This window comes from Canis lupus, chromosome 16 (assembly GCF_011100685.1).
Source record: "Canis lupus familiaris isolate Mischka breed German Shepherd chromosome 16, alternate assembly UU_Cfam_GSD_1.0, whole genome shotgun sequence".
Classification (NCBI taxonomy): Eukaryota; Metazoa; Chordata; class Mammalia; order Carnivora; family Canidae; genus Canis; species Canis lupus.
The window spans coordinates 55,899,795-55,920,068 of record NC_049237.1 but is presented as its reverse complement, the minus strand read 5'-3'; the positions used below and the strand labels follow the sequence as shown (position 1 = coordinate 55,920,068).

Below are 20,274 nucleotides of genomic sequence, written 5' to 3'. Positions count from 1 at the left end.
CAATGACTTAGGTGATCTGGGATCCAGGCCTTCCCACCTGGCCATTTTCTGCATGGTTTATGGCCTCAGTAATCGCAGGTATCCTAAAGTCCAGCAGGTAAGAGACGTATTTCTGCTTATGCATCAGTGTGTATTAGTGAGGAAAGGCTGCCCTCAGCCGACTTATTCTCAGATCCCATTGGCCATGATCAAGTCCACATGCAAGGGAAAGGACATCACCGTGATTTGCTAGGGCCGATCCGGAGTCTTCCCTTGAGCTGGGGAGGGGCCCCCTACCTTGAACACCTGGCTCTGCAGGGGCGAGTACCTCCCAAGGAACCCACGGCCCTGCCACTGAGGAGGAAGAGAGAAGAATGGATTTGAATAACGGCCAGCAGCATCTAACATGGGAAAATTCATTTTACTTTATACCCTTCTGTATCGTTTTCAATTATCAACCGCGTTTACAATTAGTTTTTTGAATGTGTGATTATATCCGACCTCGGTGAGATTCCCTCTCCATCTCTAGTTACAGTACATGGTCCAGTGACTCACCAAGTTGAGGGATCGTGGGGTTTTTCTCGCAGCTTGACTCATCATTTTAGCCAAAGCAGATACCTTGGCGGGCGTCCACCTCCGTTGTCTTCATCTGCAAAATTAAATGAGACCCTTTCTACCCCCTGCCTCAGGGGGATATTGGAAATTACTGAAAACATTAAACAGAGTTAACACACAAGTAGAATTGTTGCTCGCGTTGTCAGGATCCCGCACCACTTAGCTAATCGGATGAAAAGTGGTTAAAACATCGCGTAGTTCAAAACCGGTGGTGAGTAGAGAGAATTAATTCCATGGCTGTATGTGAATATATTGGGCTGATTCTATTAACTTTTGGAGCAACTTTTTCATCATGAGATTCTGAGTATGAACATCTGGTGGACAAAATCTATTTTGTTGACGATGTAGACGGAGGAAGGTATCATCCGCTGCCCTCCCACCTCCAGGCCAGCCCCTCCCTCCCTGCTCTGGGGGCGGCCGTGGCCCCCTGGCCAGCTGGCGGCCGCCCCACGCAGGTTGCAGTCCCCCGAGCGCCCCTCGACCTCTCTTCCCACATATCTCCCGTCACAATCCTTAGTTTCTCTGCGCCCACTTATCTCAAACGTTCAGTTCTATCCTCAGGGAAATCAGCTGATTAAAATGCTCAAAATGTGGATGACAGCTCACCCTCAGCAGCTCCCGGAGGGCATTTGCACTTAAAAAGAAGCCTTTATTAATCTGTAGTTAGTGAAATGTTTGTTTAGAGTAAGCGGGCCTTCCCACCGTCCCTCGGGTCAGCCGCCGACCACAACTTTATCAGACCAAGAGGGAGAACAATTAACATGCCCGGTCCTGCAGTGTTCCCACTGTCTCCCATCCTCCTCATCAGCATTTCCACCGTGACTCACTGGAAGCAGCCTCTACATACTTCCCACCCCACCCCCACCAGCTCGGGAGCTGGACAAGAGCTCGAGGACCGCCGCCTCCATCTCCCCTGCCTTTGCCCGTCTACACCGCGGCGCCGGATGCAGGGCACGTCTCGGGGCCTGTAACAGGCGCGCGCTGCCAGGGGCCCGGAAGCACCTGCTGGGCCAGGGCAGCCGGGCTTCCTTCTCCAGCACGCTCATTCTCTCTTCCACCCTCATCCACGTAGCTCGAATAGGATTTAAGGATGCACATCCTGCTCTCCTCACTCAACTCGATTCCTTTTTCAATACTTTGGTTTAGAATTTGTAATAATTCAAAAGCCTAAACTTTTTACGGGATGGCAGGGTAGGGGGGGACTATTGATTTGTTTGTAGTTTTGCTGGCAAGCTGCTTCAGCAAGTGTCCATTTTTTATCTGCCCGCTATTTGTCATTATCATTAAATGAGTCTTTAGAATTTGGAATTCAGCTGAGAATGCACAACCTTACATGCGGTCTGTTCTCCCGAAAAAGGACAAAGGACGTGAGCTCCACGGTGGGCCTGTCCTGAATAATGTAATGATGCACGCAGTGTCCCACTAATCCTCCCGGTCTCTGCCCCCCAGCTCTGCCGCCTGGAGCGTTATCTATCCACGGGGAGATACCGGGGAACCCTGTTCGCTGACCAGCCGATGATGTTCATCACCCCAGCCAGCAGTCCCCCCAGGACCAAGCTGTGGGAACTGGTCCTCCTGTGTGGGGGTCAGATCACGCGGATCCCACGCCAGGCCAGCCTCTTCATCGGACCCTACCAAGGAAAGAGGAAGGCGACAATCTGGTATCTGTCAGAAACCTGGATCTTAGGTAGGAACCTGCACACAGGGATGGAGACGGGGACGGTGCCTTCTTACTGTGGTAGCTGTTGGTGTCCCCTTCACATCCACAGTCCTGTGGTCCTGGCCACACAAACAGGTTTTTCCGGGGGAAGCGTGATGGCCACGTCCCTGTAGCCTGGGGCCTTTGGATGGACACTCACACTCACCATCTGCCTTAACAGAATCCTGTAATTACTGTCAGTCCCAAGCCAACCTAGTCCCTCCTCCTCTTTACCGTCAGCCAAAGTACACTTCACAGGGACAAAGGAAATCCTATTAGGCTCCCCGGTCTGCCTCACTAGCTAGTGTGAAACAGCCAGCCTACCCACATCCCCTCCAGACCACAAGGCCTGTCCACCCTCGGCTCAGATGCTCGGGCCCCCCACCCTCCCACCCTCGCTGCCTGTCTCTGCTCTGCTTCCAGGGCCGCAGGCCAGTGCCCAGCCGCCACGACCCGCCACCTGTCTCTCACCTTCTCGTGTGCACCGCTCCTGACACTCCTCTTGATCTCAGAAAGGTATCCTTCTGTGCAAAAGCAGCTATAGCGTTGACTTCAAAAAAAATAAAACAGGAACATAATGTACAAACTGGGACCGATGCATCATACACGGTGCCAAACGCATGGCTTGATTCTGAAGGGGAAGAGGTGGTACAACATACGCTCCGCTTCCCGGGAGGCTGCCAGGGTGCCCACAGCTCTGGGAGGGCCGTAGGGGACGTAGGGAGCAGGTGTGGGGACGCACGGCATCGGGGCCCTGCTCTGGGGATAAGCCTTTGTGTTCTGTTTGATGAAGGTCATAGCGTGCCAGGGCCGCCCTACCAACCCCACAGACGGGGGCTTACACGGAGATTCATTCTCTCGCAGCCCGGAGGCTGGAAGTGGGAATCAGTTTCTCCCAAAACCTTTTCTTCTTCCGCTCCTACTCGGTTACTTCGGTGTCAGCATCTTTAGCCAAGATCTTTACCCAGCTTCCAGAGACCTGAGAAGCGTATTTTCTCCGTCCTGCTCCCCTCTCCCAGAGCCTTCCTCCTCTTCGCCTCTGCTCGTCTCTAAATCCCAAACTTCTGGCTTTTCTCACCCCTTCCTACACATTATCCTTTAACAGATATGTAGATCCCGTGTCCAAGTTGCATTTGTATATCAGACATTTTAAGAATATCTTTTAAATGGCTGATGGTCATCCTTTGATATATTTTTAAAGTATGGCTGTCAAGAGTTTTTTGGGTTTTTTTCTTTTTTTATTTTACTCTCTGGTGAGAGTAATTTATCTTCTGCCTAGAAACTAATTTCCAAAAAAATAAAACCCATGTGATTTTAGCTTCAGTCCCAAAGCCAAGAGGCTGTTTACTCTTTTCTAAATGCCAAGACTATAACCTTCAAAACATCCTATGTTCTAGAAACAGAGGTTCTTGTTTTGTTTTTTTAGAAAAGCGCATGTATCAAAATGACACCAACTGGCGACCAGAATTTTGCTTTTCAAAAAAAAAAAGTCTCATTCAGCTAACGGAACTGTGCACACGATTGATATCAACAGTCCATATCAACAACTAATCTTTACAGCGTCTGCAAATTGTGTACCGTGCACAGGGCCAGCGTCTGGGGCCGCACGATTATTATTTCCAGGTCGCGGAACTCTGTCGCCCCTTCCTGTTGCCCGTGGCTTTTGTGCACAGCTCAGGCGCGGTCCAGCCGCCTGCCTAGTTCCTCCGCTTGTTTTGCCACTTTGCTCTCCTGTGAGTGGGTTTTCAGGAGGCAAACGTCTACCTGCTTGACCCCGGGGCTTCACTTTCACAACACCCTGTGGAATTCTCTGGGTTTCAGAGCTGGAGCTGCGGGCCCGAGTTTCTTTCCTCTCCCATAATCCATGTCCTGTTTCTGATTTGTCATTGATTACACCATCTGCGTGTGCCCTTGGCAACTTCCGGGTATTGTGTGTTCTGGAATCCTTGGCTCTCCGTGTGGGGAGATCCTCACCCCTACGGTGAGCCCCCCTGACTCTCTGGCCGCTGCCCCTGTCTCTGCACCAGGGCCTCTCTGATGACTTGGGTGTTAGAACGTGCATTTTTCAAATATTCAGGAGTTCATATTCTTCTCTTTTTTAATTCAGCTGCAACATAAGAGCCCCAGCTTTGTGCAATTCAAGGAGATTTCATCTGCACGTCTCTACACATACCTGTAGACCCCACAGAACACATGGTCCTGAGCATTGCATTTCCTTTCCCATCAGGACTCTGCCACTGGCTTGTTCTCTGACTGGGGGACACAAATCACCAAATCACCTATGCCCTCCGGACCCGAGTCCCCTCATCTATTAAACAGAGTAATAACCTCTGCCCTGCTTATTTCACATGAGGGTCAGAGGAGCTAACACACAAGGGCGTGTACGGTATCTCACACCCACACCGGGCCCTGTCCACTGACTGACATAGCCACATTTTCTCTTCTGAAGACTTTCCTCCTTCCCCTGAGCTTCCACTGTGAGCACATCTAGCCAATATTTTATTCTCAAAATGTTGTGCGATTAAAATTTGCAATAAAATCCCTTGTAAATTATAGTTAAAATCACCTTAAGGCACCAATTTAAAAAAAAAAATAATTTTGTGACATGATTATTATGAAAAGCAATACTCTAAAATTTGTTCCAACGAGAATATCAGCATGTAATGTAGGGTCCCTGAGACTTAAGAGTAAGGATTTGAAAGTCTTAAGAAGTAGCTCGTTGTATCTAGTTTCATGTTTGTCATTTGCTTTCCAAAATAAGAGATTCCAAGTTTTTTTAGTACCTTTATATTTATTCCTATGTATTATGGGATCTTTGTTTATACAGACACAATAAAGTCACGGGGGATGGACAAGTATATTTTTTTAGCCATTAGAACCCTCTGAGAAGCTTGGATTTTTGTTTTTTGTCGTTTTGGGGGTTTTTTTGCTTTTGTTTTTTTGGCAGAGGGAAAGATGACCACCACCAAAAAGAGAAGTCTCCCCAAGACCTTCAACATCCTAGCACTGTATTCCTTCAGATAAGCCTTTTTATCCTTTCACCCTCTGACCCAACATTTATCTTGAAAAATTAAACTGTTACGTGATTATTCCAGTATAAGACTTTCTTCTAACCTCCAGCTCTTTCTTTGGGGGACACTGGTCCGGGGTGACCATGGAGCATTCAGCCAGCTTACCCTCCTGGCTGCTGCCTTGTGCTGCTGGCATAGAATGGTGTGAATTTATGAAATCTCCAAACAGGGCTCACCACGTGAAATTTAAGCCATGTCTTACTCATTTGCTCCGTGGAGAGTCTCCTACATGCTGGGTTGCCTTATAACGAGGCCATTTGAACGGTCATGATTATGTTCCCAATTCATTCCCCAGAGTCCATTTTCCCTGAAACAGCAGTATACTTAGGCCAAGATTTTCGATGAATCATTGCACCAGAAGGAGAAATGGGGATTTTTGAGACAGAAAATACTTGTGGGCACTTGAATATGCATGAAAATAAACAGGAAAACAAAAACCAAATTCCCGGCACCAGGAAGCAAAATGTCACCTTTACCTGACATTGGAGTAGAAGCAAGTTCCAGTAATTTTATTTACTCCAGCACACCCCTAGAACAGAATTCCCATTTTACATATCAAGACACTATGATGAGAGAGCCCCAAGTAAGTTGGCTGGTGTCTTCAGTGAGGGGCTAGGGAGGGGGCGGGAGCCCTGGGACCCCAGTGCATTCATCACCAGTCTGCAAAGTTTTGTGCCGGAGCCCTGTCTTTTCACTCTCTCCATCCCCCACGTCGGTGTTATCACTTTCAGCTGGTTTGGCCTTTCTCAGAAGACATATTTCCAGTCTCGGGCGCCCTTTTATTGTCTGGGCTAGGTTCAAGTGATAAGACATACATTTTATGCTATTGTGGGAACATAATGTAATATGCTCAACAGCATTGCCAAAGGGGGAAAAAATTAGCCTCAGCATGATTTCCTTATAACTTATAATAAGCATTTGATTTGAATGTCTCCCCATGTCAACGTTTTCAGGAAAAAGATCTCTGATAGCATGTGGGCCTTTTACAAGCCAGCGTAGATCATTGTTTCCCCAGATGGCTGACCACAGAACTAGGCCCAGAAAAATGCATGCTCTTGAACATGGCATTTTGTGAAAGCAAGGACACTCAGGAGGCCTCAGCCCTTGGGGTGCATGATTAAAGAGATGACGTTGGCGTTCCTCAGGATCCTCTTCGTCCACATTTTTACGGCATAGAAGGAAGCAGTCACAGGCAATGAGGCCATGTGCTGAGGATGGACAGAAGAAGAGAAAAGGAAGAGAACCTGGAATACGTCTGCTGCCTGCTGCCTGATACCATCCTCACCCAGGAGCTCGGCAACCAGTCAGGGTGTGACGACAGGCTTTCAAGATACAATCTCAGATGATAAGATGAAGAGGTGTTTTTTGGCGGGGGTGGGGGTGGGTATGGGGTTGCTCCCAAATAGATGACGTCTACCAGTAAAGGCATCAATGAGTACTAAATCTGACATGGAATTCTATAATTTTGACATCTCGTGTATTTAGAATAAATAAATAAATAAATATATATATATATATATATATATATACATATATAGCTTTAAAATACATATAATTAACTACTAGCTGCTGAACAGCAAGCATCAACTTGGAAAGATACAGAAAGTGTGCACTGAGAAAGTAGATTTGCCTTTAACTGTATTCACTGGTCAGCTAGTGGTCCTGGATGGTGATCTTTGAAATTTCCTAACCCATCTCACTTGGCTCCCCTCTGTTAAGTTTTTGCCAACTGACCTCCAGTCACCGGGTGTGAGCATCATCGGCGATATAAAAGTAAAAAAGCATCTTGAAAACAAGCAAAGTGGAACATTAAAGGCCTTCTCCACACCTTACTAGCCAAGGCACAGCCTCACTTAAAAACAAGAAGCGAAGTAGAACATGACAATCAGCTACATATTCAACTCAGAATGGGAAATAGTGTAACCACGGCGACATTTTTTTTTTTTTAATCCACCGCTAGAAATGCAGTCATTGGTTTGGGGAATACACCAGCCACTTATAGGCCAGTGCTGAGCATTTTGGTTTTGACAGGTTCACAAGACTGTCTTGTGCACAGATTCACAGGGCTCCCTGCAAGTGCTCCCCCCACAGAGGTAAGTGCTCCAGTGTTAACTCTAGCCCTACTCTGGGGCTGGGGGTCAATGGCCATAAAAGAACTTCACAGCCTAACCCCCTACTGGGACGTTGCTGGCAGTTTCCACCCTTTGCTTACTGACCTAGTATATTAACACTGTTTACAAGAGGTTTCCGTGAGTCTTTCAAGCACTTGGAGCTTCAGTTCTATCAGTGTTCCATGTGGGACAGTTAATACCGAGCATCATAGAACCTAAAGTGATGGACCTTTTGTTATGGACTGAATTTTGTCTGCCTAAATCCATATGTTGAAGTCCTAACCCCCAGGATCTTAGAATGTGACAGTGTTTGGAGATAGAGACCTCTCAAGACGTGATTAAAGTTAAACACTATCAGGTTAGAGCCCTGATCCCTCAGGACTGGTATCCTCATGAGAAAAGAAGAGACACCAGGGATGCGTGTGCAGAGGGAAGGCCACGTGAGGACAGAGAGGACAGCTTTCTGCAAGCCAAGAAGAGAGGCCTCAGGAGAAACCAGATCCACTGGCATCTTGATCTTGGGCTTCAGGCCTCCCCAGCTTTAAGATCATACATTTCTATTGTTTAAACCTCCTAGTGTGTGGTGCTTTGTTAACAGCCACCCCAGCAGATGAACCCTGCTGGAAACAAATTCTGAGATCATGGTAGAAATCTGTGCCTTTTATCAAATGAAGGGATCTGAATTTCTCCACCAGAGTCCCATGGTGAATTAAAGATCCAGCATTTCTAGTGAACCTCTTCTCCGTTCAGACTGTTCCTTTGTAAAAAGATCTTAATGCCACCCTCAGTAAGTGGAACTTCTCATTTGTGCAACCACTAACAGTAGAGGTTCTCAAATGGTGCATCACAGAAACTGTAATGGATGGATTCTGAAGGATCCAACCTCTGGGTAAAATAAGAAGCTGTTCTCAATTTGTAGGAAGAGAAAAAATACTTGGATAAATCATTTCCCTTTTTTTGTTCAATTTTTCTTAAATTTTGGCACTTGAGGATGAATGAATACATAGTTATAAATACAGAAGAATGTTGGAGATGAAATGAATGATAAAAATATATGAAACATTAACAAAAAGCAAAAAGTTTTTTAAGAACTGAGAAAGAGTTCTTTTGGGGGGTGGGGGGAACCATCCATAGTCAAGATCCTAGCAGTACTGAAAAAGAAAGGAAGAGAAAAGGGTCCCGTGAACAATACTATGAACAAAACTGGGGCTGCAACTATGGATACAGTAAGGATATTTAAAAATCATGAGAGCTGCTGAGTAAATTTATACCAGAAAATTTGAAAATAGGTAAGATGGACCTTTTCTAGAAAAAATATTACCAGAATTGACTCATGAAATAGAAAATCTGAACTATTTAAAAACCTGAATGACAATCAAAAGTATACCTCTCACCGTCCATCAAAAAAAAAAAAAAAGAAAAAGAAAAAGGAAAAGACACCTGCACAGAGTAATATCAGCAATACGTCAGACTAAGAAGATCCAAACTCCCATCTTCCCCACAGAAACACCAAAAAGCCCCCCCAGCAGAACCAACTATGTCTGAACCAACTGTGTAGGAGCTAGAAAATAGTCAGAGGTTTATAGCAACCAGGGCAAAGACCAGTCAAGCAAAACAATGTTCAGAGCCGTAGGGAAATTTTGCGGCTCCTTGTTCACATCGCACAGTCTTGGTTTCCTCTCCTTGAATGCAGACCTTATTTGTTCTAGTCTGCTTGGGAGATAACAGAAAAACTGGCTTGCTCACTCATCTTGAATAACACGTGCAGGCAAAAATGATAGACACTGCTTTTCAATTAAGCTACAAGGTAGGCAACCATAAAAATAGGTAAAAACAAAACAAACTTCTATGTGTCAAGGGACACAATCAGGTGAAAAGGTGGCCTGCGGGGTGGGAGAGGGTATTTGCAAATACAGAGGTCAATCTCTAAAAAATAAAAAGAATCTCGACAGCTTGAAAACAACAAAAACAGTTAAAAAATGGCCAATGACGCGACTAGACATTTCTCCAGAGGAGATATACAAATGGCCAATAAGCATGTGCAAAGATGTTCACCGTCACTAATCATTAGGGAAATGCAGATCAAACCACAATGAGGTACCACTTGGGACCCAATAGGATGGCTACCATAAGAACAGAAAACTAGCATCGTTGACGACGTGGAGAAATTGGAACCTGTGTACCGGTGCAGCTACTGTGGGAGACCGGATGACGCCTCCTCAGAAAATTAAACAATTAAATGAGATCTCACAGTTTTACTTGTGGTTATGTACCTACAAGGATTGAACCAATATTCGCACACCTGTGTTCATGGTAGCATTATTCACAATAGTCCAAACGTAGAAGCAACTCAAGCAGCCATCGACGGATGAGTAGATAAACAAAATGTGGTCTATACATTCAGCCATAAAACGGAATGATATTGCGATACATGCTATAAAGTGAATGAACACTAAAATCACATCAAGTGAAGTAAGCCAGACACAAAAGGGCAGATATATGATTCCACTTATGTAAATTACCCAGACTAGAGAAACTCATAGAGACAGAGATTATAATAGGGGTTACCAGGGTCTAGGTGGAGGTGGGAATTGAACTGCTGAGTGATTATTTAATGAGTGTGGAGGTTCTGTTTGGGATTATGAGACAATTCTGGAAATGAGTAGTGGCAATGATCATATAGCATCGTGAACGTTCTTAATTGTACACTTAAAATGGTTTAAAAGGTAAATTTCATGTCAAGTGTATTGTACTACAAAAAATATTTTTAAGATACTATTCAAACTGTCTAGGACTGGTAAGTTTTACCAAATATTACAAATCACTGAAGTAGGAAGCTATTCACTGCATTTTATAAGGCTAGAACAATCTTGAACTAATACTAAAATTTCAGCCCAAACTCATTTGTGAAGATGGATATAAAATTCCAAAATAAAATATTTTGCAAAGTTTAGCGGTGTGTTAAGAAACATGTAACCGAGTTTAACCAAAGAATGTAAAGATAGATGTCGCTAAATCTTTTTTTTCTAACCCACTAGTTTTCTCAGATGTCAAAAAGAAAAACCCAATATCTAGTCATGATAAAGACTCTTAATTAACTAGTAATAAAAGAGAACTTTCTTAATGTGATAAAGGGTATCTATGGAAAACCTTTCTTTTACTTAGTAATGAAAACCTTAGTTTAAGGTTTAAGCAACTACAAAATACATACGACCGCTCTTACTCTTTGAATAGAGATCGAGTGTTCCTAATCAAAGAGATAAGATGAGACACACAAAGGAAACTTAAGAATTATAAAGAGACAAATCCTCATATTTGCATATGATACAGTTGTCTACATAGAAAAATCTGAGAGACTCAAGAAAACACTTGTAACTGAGTCAGCAATATTGGTCCATATTAGATCCACTTGGTAAAATCATGAGCATTCCTATATCCAGCAGTAAATAAATATATAACATAATAGAGAAACTAGCGGATTCAAGGCTAGCCCGGTAACAATATCATTTTAACTCACATTTCTTGGGTGGAATGTGAAAGTTGGTAGAGTAGGAGTAAACTATTAGACCATCCTGTCTGTGACATGGTCCACATTCTTGGTATACTCTTGGGAAAGGTTCCAGTATGTACATGTCTCTAGCCTCCTATCGCAGCAGGGAAAAGAAAATGTTGAGAACGCTCCATTATTTTAGATCAAGCAATTTCCTTCAAATATACCACAGGATGTCAAGCCATCCACTCGTTCATTCAATTTATACTTGTTTCGAGCATGTGTCACGTTCCGAGCATATTCCAGGCCCTGCCGGACTAGGAGGCGACAAGGCAGACAGAGGACTTGCCCCCCTGGGACTTAGATTCTAATGACGACAGAGAATAAAATGGTTTTAAATCCTATCGGTGAGAAATGCTACGAAGAAAACAGGGTATGGGAATTTACGGGGACGGGAGGTTGGCTCCTTGCCGAAGAGCTGGATTTGGGCTGAGACCCCCGTGGTGAACACAAGGGCGGCTGGCGTCAATCTAAGGGACCAGCTGGGCTCCAGGTCGGCAGGAGCAGAGGCCTTGTCGGGAGAGGCTGAGACCCAGCAAAGGGACAAAGGGAGGAGAAATGAAGCTCGCACAGGCTGCACCACCCAAGGCCCTTCTAGACCATGGTGAGAGCTTTAGCTTTTGTTCTCAGTAGACGGAAGTCACCGAAGGATTTTAAGTAGGGGAGCCCATATCTTGTGTCAGAAGCAGAGAGCGCAGTTTCAGGCCCTTGCGGCGGTTCAGGGGGTGAGCGACGGTGAGTGGCCACAGCTAGGGCCTGATCAGCCCCTCTTCCATTTGCCGGGTACACCCCGGCCCCACCACGGATCCTGATGTCCAGGAGCATCAGCAATCTCTCAGAGGCCCAAATTCAAACCTGGGAGTGCTCTTGACTCCTCTTTCCTGGTTTACCACGCGCGGTCTGTCCGCAAGGCCGCTTGGCTTTAGAATTCGTGCTTCAAGTCCGGCAGCTTCACCCTCCGGGAGAGCCGAATGCTGAACTGAAGGCGTGCCTGGCTCTGCGTTTCAGCCCGAGAATGGTCAGCCTCTTGTGATGAGCTAAGACAAAGCTCCCCGTGGGGTCCGCGTGTCCTAGCACTCCCCGCACACAGTACCGTAGCCGCATTCGGCTACTGGCACTTGAAGTTTCCATTTAATAAAGTGGCCCCACCACACTATAAAAAAAAAAAAATAGCTAGCAGCATGTTCCTTCACTATCCTGAGCATCAGACCACACAAGCGTAGCCAGTAAACTTTAATTTGTACGTAATTGTGTGCCAAGACCTGCAAAATACCCTTGTTACAATAAAACAAATTTTTTTCTTTTTTTTTTTTTTTTCAGTTTAAATTTCATGGGAGCTGCTCACGTACTATTTGTCTCTTTCCACTGGGCAGGCCTGGCGTTGCTCTAACATCTGTCCTGTGGGTCACATTTTATGGGGGTGTTTGAGGATCATTCATATGATGTGACATTGGAATTTGGGGGGATGTGGCTATCTTCAGTTGACAAACGACCTTGGATAGAAGTCATTTTTCATGTGTGTGCGTGTGCTTACATTTGCGGACCTGGAGACACGAGGCGCTCTCTGGACGCGGATGTCCTGGCTGCCAGCCATACTGGGCAGTCAAGGGCTCTTCGGCGCGGACTCCCCAGTCTGATTACTGTATGCACAGGCATCACACTACACGTACCCGCCTACTGTTTCTCCAAGTCCCTGGGTTAATTCCTCACGTTGTGCCATCATAAAGCACACCACACCAAGGGCGAGGCACCAGCCACAGACTTGCTATGAGAGGTTACATTTAGGGTTCTGTTTTATTTTGTCTAGATTTAAAACTTGCTCCTTCTCCAGTCAGTTTTTCTCCAACATGATGAGTGAATGAATGGATGGACAGATGCATGAATGCAGGGAGTGACACTCAATTTCATGGTCAAAGAATTCAAATAGAGAAATCTATAGAGTCCCCAAATCTTACAACCCTTCCTTAAAGATGGGACAGCATTTTTTTTTAATTTTTTAAAAACATATTCACATAGAAATAAATGTATAAAAACCCTATGTGTTGTTTGAGGGATTTCCTAAAAATGGAGGGACATCTTGTTCCTTGAGTTTTTATTGAACCCTGTGGAGGATAGAGCTTTACATATGGTTCAAAGTCCAGATACAAAAAAATAAAAAATAAAAAAAAAGTCCAGATACAGTAAAAAGAGTGACATAATCTGAATGCATACATAAAATGAAAACTTCTTTGCGTAAGAGAAGTCAAAAGGCGAATGAGAGAGAAAACACGGACAACACATCACACGAATAAAGGACTCATGCTAAAATGTAAATCATAAGAATGCCACGTCACTAGCTTGTGGACAGAGTGGTTTGCTCCGTGCTACTAATGCTTGTTATATTGGGTGTATCAACTTTAACGTCCTATCATGTATTCAGTGTAGATGGCAGGTGTTAGTGTCCCTCCCTCCGAAATCCCTGTCGCCAGTTCAGCCCCCTCGTGTGGGAGTGCATCTGTCCTGGGCAGGATGCAGCTTAACCCTGAGACACTGTCAGGAGCTACGACTAACACATGCTACTTTCTCTTCCATTTTTCCCCTGTATTCACAGAACTAAACTCTTTTTTGGCTTCCTTTCTGCTATCGCTCATCGCTGGGGCATCTTAAGGTCCTTCAATATAATTTATCCATCCCTGTGGATAATAATAGTAGTTAGTAAGTTAACTGTAATTTGATTTGCAGTTCCACTAGTCCTGCCAGGCCGCTGCATTCCTCCCTCATCCTCCTGCAGGCAGGGCTGGCAGCAGAACCATCTCCTGCTGGCCTGTTCTGCATCAGTAACTTATCCTGGACCAGGGGACTCCTTGTGACTTTCATGAAATAACCGGCTTTCAAAATGACAGGACTTTAGAGCTCACTGGTCTGGCCTCTTCAACTGAAATACGAAGACCTGAGCTGTAGAACGTGTCCTCGCTGACTGCACTCTGCGTAAAGTGCTCAGCTGGGTGGATAGGATGCAGGTGGGCAGGTACACGGACGGCCTCGAATGCATAATGCCCTAACTAAAACTTACGTTTTAGGCAGACTCTGCCTTGCACCAGAGAGTATTTCTAGAGCGAGCAGAGATTAGAACTCTGGTCTCACGCCACAGACTGCAAAGTTTCCACGCTAACGCAATGTCCTGCCGTGATGGCAACACCCTATGTCCCACATCTATGGGAATATGTGCCTACTGAGCCCTTAAAACGTGGCGAGTGTGACTGAGGAACTGAGTTGTTTTAAATAGCCACGTGTGCCATGTGGACATACAGACAAAGCAGCTCTAAACCGTTTAAGGTTCTAAAACAGGACTCTGCACGCACGTAGAAAGGCTGTCGTCTTACTGTCTCGTTGGCCACTAAACATTAAACCGCGTTTCTCTCTCTCTAGATTCAATCATTCAGCACAAGGTCTGTGCCTTTGACAACTACCTACTGCTGCAGTGATGGAGACACCGACACAGGGCTACTGCCAACAACTCGAAAAGTTGTCTCTGGACATTCGAATGAGCCAAGATGAAAGAGAAGGGATGGAGATAGAAACGATGCCTTTTTATATCATCATATGTGTGCATCGTGGTTCTTATATGAAGAAGCTCCTTTGTGTGATTTCCTAACAACTGGATATGTTTTTATGTGTTTTTTTAAAGAAGCACTGACCAGCCCTGTTTGGGCCTTTTCTATGTAATACCAATCTTAGTGTTCTGGTGATGATCATAATGATTAAAACATCACAGAACCTTGGTCGTGGAAGCGCCATAGTTAAATAAAGAGTGGGAATTCGTTTAAACTGTTTTATTCCTGAGATCAAAGAATACCTTAAGTTTCTTGGTTGGATTCTATGATCTTTATTGACATGTCATGTACTAGAGAGGCAGGATATCGATCAGCTATTAGGGTTACTTTTTATGTGCCTGAGATTCTTCTCAAAGTAATTAATGAAGACAGGTGTGGAAGCCTTGCAATAATTAATGCCACCCGAGAAGCCCTACTTCTCCAAGTTAGTTTATGGTGAGGAGAGCTTTACCAACAAGAGATCATGGACTCATGGACTCCACTGGCTGCCCAATTCTTGCCATTCCTTAGAGGATATTGGCAGTGGGGCTGAACCATATACACACTGACTGCTCGTCTTCAACAGAAATACTAAATCTCAACAAGGCTGAGGTGCCATGAAGACTTCCTCTTGATCCTGTTCCCTCCCCCATGTTATCTGTTCCTCAACTGTTATCCCTACCTTAATACATGTCAAGTCCCTGAATAAATACAATGGAACTAGAACAAACCTTTGAAGGAGATAGCAATGTAGAGGCAAATAAGTGTTTTCACTTAGTTTTAATATATGCCCCCAAACAATCCCCTCCTATTACTCATGCTCCAACAACGGCTGAGCCTCAGTACAACTCAAGAGACCTCAGTCTCCTCCTTCCACGTTATAAATCCTGTTTCACTATATCCACAGGCATTGTGGGCTTGCCTACTACGAAGCTCAGGTACTTCGGCAGAGCTCCCACAACACCAAAAATTCCTGAGGAGGCTGACAGATACTGTGCTGAGTCTTGTTGGGGACCATCCCCTATCGCATCAGCCACAGACGACCACCCTCAGTAACAAGTTCTGATTCCTAATGCTGGCCTGCCAGTGGCTGGTCGAGATTCTTTCTAGAAGGTAACATTTTATGAGAGTGCTCATTTGTCTCAGGAATTACACTAAGAATTGTGTATGTGTTACCTCATTTAATCTCCTAACAATCATAAAAATTAGTTGCTACAGGCCAATAATCCCTGACCTGAAACCCAGAACTTTTTTTTTTTTAATTTTGAAAGGTATGTTTCAAAGGTTTTCACCATTTCTATGTAAAGTAAGGTTATATTTTGTATTGCTGATTGCACCTAGAGAAGGCAGCAAGAGAAAGGAATTGAGGCATGCAGACTGGAAATGAAGTAAAACTATTCTCAAAGGATACTACTACATGTAGAAAATTATAAAGAATCAAAAACGATACAGATGAATGAGCAAGGTAAGCAAGATTAGGGTACAAAATTACACAAAACTAACAACTGTGTTTCTGTATGCTGGAATAAACAAAAATGGAATTAAGAGTACAATTCCATTTAGACTGGCAATTAAAACTAAACTCAGTAGGAAACAGGAAAGGTAAGTGTATACTGAAATCTATCATTGCTGAGAAAAATGGAGAAATATGCTAAGTTTTTGGATTAGAAAATTCAGTATTGACGTCAGTTCTCAAATTCATCTATAGATTAAGCCCAATCATCAAAATCCCAAGTAGTTTTTAGTAGAGTTTGAAAAGCTGATGCTAAAATTGATATGATAGGACAATGGAAAGAACCCCTTAGTAAACAATTTTTTAGAAAAAGCAATGTTGGAGGATTTGCACTGCTGGATTTCAAAATGTACTATAAAATTATAGCAATCAAGAAGTGTGGTGTTGGCATAAAAATGGAATGTAGATCAAGGGAACAAAATACAGAATCTAAGTATAAATCTTAATATTTATGGTCAGTTGGTTTTCAACAAAGGTGCCAAGGCAATGCAATGCCTTGCAACAAATGTCATGTAAAAAGAAAAATAAGACAAAAATGTGCTTATATCCATACTTCACATGCAAAAAAACAAAGTGTGTGTAGATCCTTACCTCACACCGTACACAACAATGTACTCAAAATGGCCAGAAACCCAACTCAGAGCTTGTCAACCTCCCCACCACTGACATCTTGGGCGAGATAATTCTTTGCTGTTGGGAGCTGTGCCGTGCATTGTTGTATATTTAGCACCATCACTAGCCTCTACCTATTAGACACTAGTAGCACGCACCACCAAGTTGTAACAAAGGTCTCCAGGTGTTCCCAAATGTTCCCTGGAAAGCAAAACTGTTGCCAGCTGAGAACCACTGACCTAACAAAACTGAAATTATGAATTATCTAGAAAACATGGCAGGAAATCTTTCTTGCCTTAGACTAGGCAAAAATGTCTTAGATATGAAATATATACTAAAGGCATTATTCATAAATATACTGGATCTTAAAGTTACTTATTTTTTTGCCCTTCAAAAGAAACAAAAAGACAATGAAAAGATAAGCCACAGATTAGAAGAAAATGGCTGTAAACCATATATCTCATAAAGCAATTTTATCTGGACTGTGTAGAGAATGGCTATTAAGAACATAAAGAATATATAGACACGATTATAAACACATTACTAGTCATTGGAGAAACACAAGATAAAATCACAGTGAGATGCCACATGCCATCTGGAATGGTTGTAACCAACAAGTTTGACAATACCTACATGTGGAGAAACGTAAAAACTCGTACTTTGCTGGTGTGCCTTCAAAATGGTACAGTCACTTTGAAACCTATTTGGCAGTTTCTTTTGAACTTTCAACATACAAAGAAATAAAATTAAACATAAATGTACCATATGACCCTGCAATTTCACTCCTAGAGAAATGGAAACATGTCTACACCAAGACTTGAGCACAAATGTTCACAACGTCTTTATTCACAACAGCCCCAAACTGGAAGCAATCCATTAGCTGAGGAGTGGATAAACAAAATGTGGCATATCCAGGACATAGGCTGCTACCAAGCAACACACACACACACACACACACACACACACAAATCACTGATAGCATGCCATAACACGCATCATCCCCAAAGACACACAAGTGAAAGAAGCCAGACTCAACTGATTATATGTTATGATTCAATTTAGATAAAAATGCTAGAGAAGGCAAAACCATAAAGGCAGAAAACAGATGAGTGTTTCTGTGCTGGAGGTAGGAGTGGGAACCGACAGCAAACATTCTGAGGTGTTGGAAATGTTCTGAAATGGGGTCGTGATTTGGTTGTACAACCATATGCATTCACTAAAATTGTTGAACAGCACACTCTTTCCCCAGGAAAACTTTATGGTTCATATATTATACATCATTAAAGGTGTTTAAAAGAAGAAACAGGGGATCCCTGGGTGGTGCAGCGGTTTGGCGCCTGTCTTTGGCCCAGGGCGCGATCCTGGAGACCCGGGATCGAATCCCACATCGGGTTCCTGGTGCATGAACCCTGCTTCTCCCTCTGCCTGTGTCTCTGCCTCTCTCTCTCTCTCTCTGTGTGGCTATCATAAATAAATAAAAAAATAAAATAAAAAAAAAATAAAAGAAGAAACAGCAAACCCTGGGGGAGGGGCAAGATTACTGAGGAGCAGGGTTCTTACCTCACCTGGCCCCACCAACTCACCTGGATAACTTTCAACCATCCTGAACACCTAGGAATTCCAACTGAGATTTAAAGAGAAAACAGCTGGACGTTACAGAGAGAAGGGTTTTTGCTTCTAACAAGGTAGGAAGGCAGAAAATAAAAAAGAACCAAGTGGGTGAGGGGCCATGAGGAGCCAGGCTAAGGGGGCGGTGGGAGCCGATTCCAGGGCTGAAGACCTGGCCGCCGCCAGCGTGGTGGTTCCTCCTTGTGTCACCCTGTTCCAGGGGACGGAGCCCTTACGGGGTACACAGCTCCCAGAGCCCAGCACCCACAGGGGGGAGCATCTCTCCCAGGTGCACACACCTGAGAATCAGCATAGCAGCCCCTCCCCCAGAAGACCAGCTGGAAGGGACAGAGGAGGAGCAAGTTCTTGACCAAGCTGTGCTGGAAAGCTCCAGGGGAAGTCGAGGGATTTACAGCATATAGAACCAGAGGGTGCCCCTCCTTTTTTCTTCCTTTTTCCAGTACGACTCATTTTTATATCAGACTGTAAATTTCCAATTTTTCTCTTTTCCCACCTTAACTACAATATTTTACCACCTCTTCATTTTTAAGTTTCTTCCTTTTTGACTTCATATTTCTACAATTATAGGTCCTAGATATATTTTCCATTTTTGGATTCCCTTCAACATAATTTAATTTGGAGAGATATATGAGATGTGGGTTTTTGTTTTGTGGTTTTTGTTTTCTCTGCCTCATTTTGTTCTACAATGCCAGAAATTAATACCTTCTAAAACATGACCAGCATGCACCCAGAACCAAGTGGAATACCATGCTGATTCATTCTGTGAGATTATATTCTCTTGATTCCCATTCAGCCACCCCCTCTTTTGTCTCATTTATGTTCTGGTGGTCAATGGTGGGGCCCTCTACAAGTATTTCTGCTTTATATAAATTTGGGACAAAGCATCTTCTAACATACAGAACTTAATATACTCAGAACCGAGAGGATCACCATCTAGGACCCCTCAGGTAGACTACATTCTCCCTCCAATACAACTTCATCACCACCACCATCTCCCAGTCCCCCCCCCCCCCCGCTTTTTTTCCTCTTTACTTTTCTCTTTTTTCCCTTTCTTTTTCTTCTTCTTTGGGATTCTTGGCCTTTCAGTTTTTACTACTTTCTTTCACAATTTGTTTTTCACTTTAATGGTCCTTTTGTTTTATTTTGTTCTGATCTTTGTTTTAAATTTCTGGACTCTGATCTCGTCAGAATCATCTAGGATGAAATTTACATAGGTTGTGGTTGATATTCTTGACTCAGCCCACTCATACAGCCACTCTGCACTGAGCAAAATGACTAGAAGGAGGAACTCACCACAAAAGAATCAGAAACAGTACACTCTGCCACAGAGTTACAGAATTTGGATTACATATTCAGTGTCAGAAAGCCAATTCAGAAGCACAATTATAAAGCTACTGGTGGCTCTGGAAAAAAAGCATAAAGGATTCAAGAGACTTCGTGACTACAGAATTTTTATCTAATCAGGCTGAAATTAAAAATCAATTAAATGAGATGCAATCCAAACTAAAGGTCCTAATGATGAGGGTTAATGAGGTAGAAGAACGAGAAAGTGACATAGAAGACAAGTTGAGGGCAAGGAAGGAAGCTGAGGAAAAAAGAGAAAAACAATTAAAAGACCATGAGGAAAGGTTAAGGGAAATAAATGAGAGCCTCGGAAAGAAGAATCTACATATAATTGGGGTTCCAGAAAGCGCCGAGAGGGACAGAGGGCCGGAAAGCCTATTTGAACAAATCATAGCTGAGAACTTCCCTAATGTGGGGAGGGAAACAGGCATTCAGATCCAGGAGTTAGAGAAGTCCTCCCCTCCCCCCAAATCAATAAAAACCATGCAACACCTTGATATTTAATAGTGAAACTTGCAAATTCCAAAGATAAAGAGAAAATCCTTACAGCAGCCAGCGACAAGAGATCCCTAAAGTATA

General features: G+C 43.8%; 1 protein-coding gene across 1 annotated transcript in view; it reads left to right on the top strand.

Moving 5' to 3' along the window:
* The window catches only part of MCPH1 (microcephalin 1), a 233,188-nt gene extending 218,699 nt beyond the window's left edge, over nt 1-14,489 (top strand). The window contains 2 exon segments of the mRNA NM_001003366.1: nt 2,044-2,281; nt 14,434-14,489. Of these exon segments, the coding sequence (NP_001003366.1) occupies nt 2,044-2,281; nt 14,434-14,489 (294 nt within the window).
* The last annotated feature ends 5,785 nt before the right edge of the window (nt 14,490-20,274 follow it).